The 9487-nt window shown below is 49.6% G+C and overlaps 1 protein-coding gene across 1 annotated transcript; it reads left to right on the top strand.

Annotated features, from left to right (window-relative positions):
- The first annotated feature begins 6873 nt into the window (after positions 1 to 6873).
- Positions 6874 to 9153, top strand: PVRIG (PVR related immunoglobulin domain containing). The gene is given in 5 exon segments (NM_001244699.1): positions 6874 to 7681; positions 7768 to 8118; positions 8196 to 8319; positions 8411 to 8471; positions 8612 to 9153. Coding segments are annotated over 5 exon segments (924 nt in total). The 5' UTR covers positions 6874 to 7620; the 3' UTR covers positions 8939 to 9153.
- Positions 9154 to 9487: the final 334 nt, after the last annotated feature.

Consider the following 9487-nt stretch of genomic DNA (forward strand, 5'->3'; position numbering starts at 1 on the left):
ACCTATGGCCACCCTTTGGACATTGCCCTGTCCACTAGGTGGCACAGAACCTGGCCTTACTTCACACACTAGACCTGGGACCCAGATCCACCCACCAGTTGGCAGGTACCAGACCTAGAACACTCTAGTTCCTGTGTCCACCTACTAGTGAGCTGGCACTAGGTTCAGGACCAGCCGCACACCACTGCATCATTGCAGCCTGCCATGACAAGACCCAGTCTACCCACCAGCAGGCAGGCACAAGCCCTGGGATCTCCTGTGCCCCAGCCCTGCCCCTCAGCAGGCCAACTCCAACTTTGAGACTCTTCAGCCTCTTAGCCCAAGAACCAGGATCCAGCACCACCCACCAGTAGGCTGACACCAACTTCAGGGCGTCCTGGGCCACACCCCCACCCACCAGCAGACTACACCTGCTCTGATCCCATGGACTCTTCAGTCAGCCAGCTGGGGATCCAGGCCCACTTAGCAGGCCAACACCAGCTTTGGGACAGCCCATAACCTGCAGCCAGACAAGTCAGGAACCAGCTCCACACACTAATATACATAAATAATATGTGTGTATGTGTGTGTGTATACACACACACACACACAGAAAGAATGTACATGTATGTGACGTTCTACCTAAAATCAGAAGAATATGCTTTCAGGGGCACATGAAATAGTCTTATGGTTGGATCACATGCTACGCCACAAAACAAGTCTCAGTGTTGTTTTGTTTTTTTAAGGCTGCATCCATGGCATATGGGAGTTCCCAGGCTACGGGTCGAATTGGAGCTGCAGCTGCCAGCCTACAGCGCTGCTCATGGCTGTGCAGGATCCAAGCTACATCTGTGACCACAGCTCACGTCAACACCAGATGCTTAACCCAGTGAGCAGGATACTTAACCCATCCTCATGGGTACTAGTTGGGTTTGTTATGCTGAGCCACAATGGGAATGCCTCAGTAAATTTTTAAAAATTGAAATCATATCAACTATCTTTTCCAACCACAGTGCTGTGAGGTTAGAAGTCGATTGCAGAAAAAACGCAAACATGGAGACTAAAGAAATGCTATTAAACAACCAGTGGGTGAGTGAAATAAATCAAAGAAGAAATCAGACATAACCATATACATGAAATTGGAAACAACAATCCAACATCCCTGGGATGCAGCAAAAGCAATTCTAAGAGGCAAGTTTATAGTGATATAAGCCCACCTCAGGAAATAAAAATCTCAACCTGACCTTACACTTAAAGCTAGAAAAAGACTATGCAAAACCCAAAGTTAGTGGGAGGAAAGAAATTAAGATGAAAGCAGAAATAGAAATTTAAAAGCAATAAAAAAGATCAGTGAAACTAAAGGCTGGTTCTTTGAAAAGACAAAATTGATAAAGCTTTAGCCAGACTCAAAGAAAAGAAGGGCTCAAATCAATAAAATCAAACGAAAATGGTAAAGTTACAATCAATGCCACGGAAGAATGATTATGAGATTACCATAGAAACTATATGCCAATAAAATAGCCTAAAACAAATGGACAATATTTGTTTTGGAAATACATAATCTCCCAAGACTGAACCAGGAAGAAATAGAAAATAGGAACAGACCCATGACCACAAATGAAATTGAACTAGTAATTTTTAAAACTCCCATAAACAGGAGTTCCTGCCGTGGCGCCGTGGTTAACGAATCCGACCAGGAACCATGAGGTTGCGGGTTTGGTCCCTGCCCTTGCTCAGTGGGTTAACGATCTGGCGTTGCCGTGAGCTGTGGTGTAGGTTGCAGACGCAGCTCGGATCCCGCGTTGCTGTGGCTCTGGCGTAGGCCGGTGACTACAGCTCCGATTCAACCCCTAGCCTGGGAACCTCCATATGCCGTGGGAGCGGCCCAAAGAAATAGCTAAAAAGACAAAAAAAAAAAAAAAAAAAAAAAAAAACTCCTATAAACAAAAGACCAGATGTCATCATAGATGAGTTCTAACAAACATTTAGAGAAGAGTTAACACCTATCCTCAAACTACTCCAGAAAATTGCAGAGACAGGAATGCTGCTGAACTCATTTTATGGAGCTAAGATCACCCTGATACCAAAAGCAGACAAAGATATCACACACACACAACTACAGGGCAATATCACCGATGAACATAGATACAAAGATTCTCAACAAAATATTAGCAAACTGAATCCAACAATACAGTAAAGGGATTATACACCATGATCAAGTGGGGTTTACCTCAGGGATGCAGGAATGGGTCAGTATCTACAAAATCAGTGTTACACCATATTAACAAAGCATAAAAGTCACGTTATCTAAATAGATGCAGAAAAACACTTGGACAGAATTCAACATGTTTTTACAATATAAACTCCCCACGAAGAGAAAAATACTTTGACATAATAATAAGGCCTAACATCATAATAGTAAAAAGCTGAATGCATTTCCTTTAAGATGAGAAGCAAGACAAGGATGCCCACTCTCACCACTTTTATTCAACATAGCATTGGAAGTCCTTGCCAAGTTTGCGACTGGCATGATAAATGACTTTCTATGTATAGGAAATCATAAAGATGCCACAAGAAATCTACTAGAACTCATTGAATTCAGAAAGGTTGTAGGATGGAGTCCCCATTGTGGCTCAGGGGTTAACAAATCTGACTAGGAACCGTGAGGTTCCAGGTTTGATCCCTGGCCCTGCTCAGTGGTTAAGGATCCAGTGTTGCTGTGAGCTGTGGTGTAGGTCGCAGACGCGGCTTGGATCTGGCATTGCTGTGGCTCTGGCATAGGCTGGTGGCTACAGCTCTAATCAGACCCCAGCCTGGGAACCTCCATATGCTGAAGCAAAAAAAAAAAAAAAAAAGAAAGAAAAAGAAAGGTTGTAGGATACAAAATCAATATACAGAAATGTGCTGCATTTCAATACACTAACAAACTGTCAGAGAAATTAAGGAAATAATCCCATTTGTAATCACATCAAAAAATAAAATTTCTAGGCATTCCCATCGTGGCACGGCGGAATCAAATCTGACTAGTAACCATGGGGTTGTGGGTTCAATCCCTGGCATTGCTCAGTGAGTTAAGGATCCAGCATTGCCATGAGCTGTGGTGGGGGTCGCAGTTGCGGCTCAGATCCCGCATTGCTGTGGCTATGGCATAGACCAGCAGCTACAGCTCCAGTTAGACCCCTAGCCTGGGAACCTCCATATGCCATAGGCACAGCCCTAAAAACACGAAAGAAAAAAAAAACAAAATTTTTAGGAATAAGTCTACCTAAGAAGATAAAAGACCTGTACTCAGAAGACTGTAAATAAACACTGAATAAAAGAAGTTGAAAACAGCACAAACAAGTGGAAAGATACACCATGCTCTTAGGTTTGAATAATTAATATTGTTTAAATGACCATATTTGCCTAAGGCAATCTGCAGATTCAGTATAGTTGCAATCAAAATACTAAAGGCATTTTCATAGAATAATTCTAAAATCTGTATGAAAACACAAAGACCCCGAATAGCCAAAATACTCTTGAGAAGAACAGAGCTGGAGGTATCACACTCCTTGACTTCAGACCATACTACAAACTATAGTAACCAGCACAAAAATAGACACATTAATCAATGGACATGAGTCGAGAGCGGAGAAATAAACCCATTCACTTACAGTCTACAACAGAGGAGGTAAGGATATACAGTGGGGGAAGAATGTCTTCAATAAGTGGTTCTGGGGAAACTGGACAGTTACATGTAAAAGAATAAAATTAGAACATTTTTAAACTCTAAACATAAGACCAGAAACTAGTTTTCTTGTGGTGCAGCTATTTAAGGATCTGGTGTCGTTGCTGTCTGTGGTTCTGTTTGCTGCTGTGGTACAGGTTTGACCCCTGGTCCAAGAGCTTTCACATGCACCAGGCATGGACAAAACAAAACAAAACACCAATAAGACAGGAACCCATAAAACTCCTAGGAGGAAACAAGCGGAACCGTTTTGGTTTCCTTTTTATAGCCGCGCCTATGGCATATGGAAGTTCCTGGGCCAGGGGTTAAACTGGAGCTGCAGCTGTGGCCTATACCACAGCAACACCAGATCTGAGCCACATCTTTGACCTGTGCTGCAGCTTTGTGGCAATGCTGGATGCTTAACCCACTGAGCAAGGCCAGGGGTCAAACCCACACCCTCACAGAGACAATGTCAGATCTTGTCCTTAAGCCACTGGAGCCACAAGGGGAACTTGGGCAGAACACTCTTTGATATAAGTTGTAACAGTGTAGTTTTCAGTCTGTTGCCTAAAGCACAGGAAATAAAAGTAAAAGTAAACAAATGGGGCCTATTTAAACCTAAAAGCTTTTGCACAGTAAAAAACTACCATTGACAACATGGAGAACCCACTGAGTGGGAGAAAAATATTCACAGATGATAAGACTGTTAGTTAAGGGGTTAATATCCAAAATAGATAAACAGCTCATATAACTCAATATAAAAAATGGTTTAAAATGATGGTGTTCCCGTCCTGGTTCAGCAGAAATTAATCTGAATAGTATCTGTGAGGATGCAGGTTTGACCCCTGGCCTCGTTCAGTGGGTTAAGGATCCAGCATTGCTGTGAACTATGCTGTAGGTCCCAGACGTGGCTTGGATCCCACATGGCTGTGGCTGTGGTGTAGGCCGGCGGCTACAGCTCCAATTTGACTTCTAGCCTGGGAACCTCCACATGCTTCAGGTATGGCCCTTTAAAAAAAAAAAAAAAGAGCAGAAAATCTGAATAGACATTTTTCCAAAAAAGATAAGCATAGGCCAACAGGCACCTGAAATGATATTCAACATCACTAATCAAAGAAATTCAAATAAAAGCTGCAATGAGATACCACCTTATGCCTATCAGAATGGCTATCAAAAAGACCACAAATAACAAATATTGGTGAGGAGGTAGAGGAAAGAGAACCATTGTCGCTGTCGTTGGGAATGAAAATTGGTGCAACAAATTGGTGGAAACAGTCTGGAGGTTCCTCAAAAAACTAAAACTACCATTTGATCTAGCAGTTCCACTCCTGGGCATATATCTAAAGAAAATGAAATACTAATTTGGAAAGATACAAGCTCCCCAGTGTTCATAGCAGCATTATTTGGAATAACCAGGATAGGGAGTCAACCTAAGTGTCCATCAGCAGATGAATGGATAAGGAAGTTCCATATAAGCAATGGAAAACTACTTGGCCATAAAAAAGAATGAAACTTTGTCACTTGCAGCAGCATGGATGGACCAGGAGGGTATTATACTCAGAGAAATAAGTCACAAAGACAAATACTGTAGGTTATCACTTACATGCAGAATCTAACAATAAATGAATGAATAATAACAAAACAGAAACAGAACAAATTAGTGGTTACCAGCGGAGAGAGAAAAGTGTGGAGAGGGACAAGGTAGAAATAGGGAATAAAGAGATACAAACTACTGTGTATCAAATAAGGCTAGAAGGACTTTGCAACACAGGCAATACAGCCAGTATTTTATAATAACTTTCAATGGAGTATAATCTATAAAAATTTTGAATTATTATGCTGTACTCCTGAAACTAATATTGTAACTCAGCTGTACAACAGTAACAAAAAATATGGCAAGACTCTTCAATAATGGTTTGGGGACATCTGGCTTCCACCTAATTTGCAAAATAATACCACCTCCAATTTAAAATTCTTCATGGGCTAAAAACAAACCCATAGAGTTAAGCATAAAAACAAAACTATAAATTATTTTCATAATTTGACCTTCCAAATCCAGAAACAATGAAAGATTGAAATCCAGAAATAATGAAAGATGGACAGTTTTAACCTCATTGAAAATTAAAATGGGGAGAGAAAGGGGAATGGGCAGGCAGGTGAAGGAGAACAGTGATGTTTTTCTCTTCTGTGTTGCCTGAATCTTACACAGTGAAAACTTACTGGGGACAGTGGGGCTTACAAGACTGAAAAAGTGGAAAACGGTAAGTAGTCAACTTTGTGCCAGGCTTTTCATCCCTTGATCACCAAGTACTGAGCTCCCCTATGTACTTGGAATGTATGGAGGTTGAATAAAAGACAGAGCAGAGCTGCCACCCAGGGCCTGCCCTCTGTGCCGTGGTTCTCCAGGAAGGAAATGGTCGCTGGGGACAGCTTCCTGGAGGGGGTGGGCGTTGACCTGGGCCTTGCACACAGGGAGACTTCCAGTCTTCCAGGCTTGGGAGACAGGACCGGCAGCCCCCACACCAGGCTGGGCCTCCTTGAAGTAGGGAAGCCCTGCCCAGGTCTCCCTGGAGTCGGGAACAGTGGAGGAGGAAGTGGTGAGAGCAGGTCTGAGTCAGGTTTGGCGATTGGTCCACCTGGCCTGAGAGAAGGTTGGAGGTCAAGAGAATGAATGCTCCCTGGACAGGAGCAGTGTCGTTATTAACCTGGAGGGTCTGATTATCCAGGCTCTCAGGTGTGGATGGAGCAACCAAGAATTTACTCAAGAGACCCAGTGGCTTACAGCTGGCACCACAGGATTAAAAGCGATGCTGGGTCAGGGGCACGTGGACAGGGTAGGCCTCGGGGGCCCACATCCCTGAGGTTGGGCCACCTCTCAGGTCTCACCACACCCTGGACGAGAGTCTTCAACACGGATCTGTGGCTCTAACATTGAGCTCACCAAGCTACTCTCACCCCAGATGCAAGCCCGGCCCAGGATAAGACAGGACCGAAGCACCAGGCTCACTTGTTACTGCTTACAGCAGTGTTCCAGTCGGTTCGCGTTCTGTATGTGAACGAACCAACGAACACAAGAAAGCAACTGAGAGCCGCGCTTGGGGGGGAAAGACAGCTTGAGTCAGCGAGGTGGCTGAGGTTGTGGTGAAACGAGGTCAGGTGGTCAGGATGTGAAGCCTTCAGAGTTTCCTCGTGGCCTGGAGATAAGAGAAGAGCCACAGATGACGACGCCTCTGGCCTGACCAACTGGAAGCCAGCAGCCCTCAGCGGCCGGGGAGGCTGCGGGGGGAGCCGGGGCAGAGGTCCGTTGGGGGCCGTTTGAGGTCAGGCTTCAGGACAAGGTGCTCCGTGGGGCAGCTGGATAGGGGCCTCGGGAGGGAGGTCTGGGCTGGGGGGGTCCACGCGGGACTGGGTGCTGCGGCCGGCAGCTTCAGGTGTCCTCAGCAGGCAAGCGATGGGTCAAGCTACGCCTGGCCCTTCGGCAGCCCCCCTGCTGGTGTCCCCCTGACACACACACACACACACCCACCCACACCCACACGTCCTGCTCTTCCCAAATTCTGCCGCCTTCCCCCCCTGCTTCGCGGGGCGAGGCCCGAGGTCAGGGCCTCCTTCCTAAGGGGAAGCCAGGGCCCCTCCCCGCTCCTCCTCAGGGTCCGGCCCACCCAGGGCTGGTTCGGGGACCTGAGCCGCCCACCCTGCTCACACTCAAGTTCGGCATGGGGACAGGGAAAACCTTGTCCCTGTCCCTTTAAGTCTCTTGAGGGAGGGGGTCCTCGGCCTGGGTTCGGCACCCTGAGGGAGACAGAAGGAAGTGGGGCAGGTTCGGCAGTGCTCCCGGGGCCTCCTCGCACACACAGACTTCCTGCGATGAGAACGGAAACCCAGGTGCTGTCCCCACCACGGCAGCCCCCGAGCCTGGCAGGAGGGGAGCCATGGACAGGCCCCGGGCCCTCGGCCTGCTCTTGGCGCTGCTGACTCTCTGCATCACCGCTGGTGAGTGGGGGCCGGAGAGGCCCAAAGACTGCAGGGCGGGGTGGAGACCCAGCCCTGGGCCTTAGTGCTATGCCTGTATCCCCCAGGGACTCCTGAGGTGTGGGTGCAAGTTCGGATGGAGGCCACCGAGTCCCTGTCCTTCACTGTCCGCTGTGGATTCCTGGGATCCGGCTCTATCTCCCTGGTGACTGTGAGCTACGGGGGCCCTGATGGTGCCGGAGGGACCAAGCTGGCAGTGCTGCACCCAACATTGGGCACCCAGCACTGGGCCCCAGCCTGCCAGGCCCACTGGGAGACCAGAAGCAGCATTTCCCTCACCCTGGAAGCGTCTGAGGGGAGAAGCTCCAGACACAACACCACCTTTTGCTGCAGATTTACCTCCTTCCCGGAGGGCTCCCAGGAGGCCTGTGGGAACCTCTCCCTCAGCACAGACCAAGGTGGGGCTGGCGAGGAGGGAGGACAGGGAGGGACTTGGGGCACCAGCCACCTGACGGGTTCGTCTCTCTGCGCACAGGGCTCGCTGCTCCTACTCCAGCCCCTGTGCTGCGGGCTGACCTGGCAGGGATCTTGGGGGTCTCCGGGGTCTTTTTCTTCGGCTCCATCTACCTCCTCTACCTCCTGCGTCGACAAAGGCACTGGTGAGACTCGGCCCCTGCGGGACCCAGTCCAAAGCCCCACGGCACTGGGCCGGCCTTGGCTCTGCCTCTGACCTTCCTAACTTTCTCCCAGGTCTGTCACCAAGCTTCAGCCACCCAGACACAACAGCCCCCAGACACAGAGGCGAGCAAGCGTAAGGATCGGGGGTCATTTTGGAGAGGGGACCAGAGTGGGCTGGGGATCATTTTGGAGAGGGGACCGACCAGAACGGGCTGAGGCCGGGGGCCATGAGGTGGAGCCTGACGCGGGCTTCCTTCCCCAACACCCCTGCAGGCAGCCGGCCAGGCCTCCCTGACTTCTCTCCACGGCCCCTGCGCCACCATCAGCACCAGCTACCTCTGTCCGGCAAGTCTGCACCCGGTCCTCCCGCCCCAGCCACTGCCCAAGTGGGCGACGCTGCCCGCCCACCCGGCACGTCGTCCCCAGAGCCTGGCCCGCTGGGCGCCCCCGCCCGGCTCCGTGCGCAGCAGCTTCGTCTCCGTGGAGAACTGGCTCTATGCTCAGGCAGGAACGAGGCCGCTCCACGCCCGTGCCACCCCCAGCCCTCTCCTGGGCCCTCTGGGGCCCAGGGCCACCAAGGAGGACCTAGCGGCTCGCTGAGAAGGACCCAAACCCGGTCCACCTCTCTCGCCTCCCGGGGCTCGGGGACCCCCTTGGGCGCGGTGTCTGCGTCCTGTCTGGGCACAGCGTGTTTTGTCCTTAGGTTTCTAATGTCTACACAACCCGGCCGGGCCCACTTGCGGATGTGGTCAGCACATGTGCCCCTGTGTGCACAAGTGTGCATATGCGAGATGATAAAACCCAGTCCCAGGTTGTTTCCTGTTTTCAAGTCCCCAACGCTTCCAAGTGAGGGTGATAATGAAGTCAACAAAAGTGGTTTCTCTGACCTGGGCCTTGGCTGGGCCTTTTCTTCTCTAGGGGGCAGGCGGGGGTGCGGAGGGGTCGAGTGTGGGCTCGTGTGTGTGTGTGTGTGTGTGTGTGTGTGTGTGTGTGTGTGTGTGTAGAGGTTTGAGAGAGTTTCATCCCCTGGGGGGCGGGAGTCGCCTCGGGAGGGGGAAGGGAGGGGAGGGGACAGGGGGAGGGGAGGGGGTGGAGGGAGAGGAGGGGAGGGGAGGGGACGGGGAGGGAGCCTCAGCACCAGGATCTCGC

This window comes from Sus scrofa, chromosome 3 (genome assembly GCF_054392235.1).
Source record: "Sus scrofa isolate SSC_HxYL_T2T_F1_AM1 chromosome 3, Sscrofa_HxYL_maternal_Yorkshire_Landrace_v2.0, whole genome shotgun sequence".
Lineage (NCBI taxonomy): Eukaryota > Metazoa > Chordata > Mammalia > Artiodactyla > Suidae > Sus > Sus scrofa.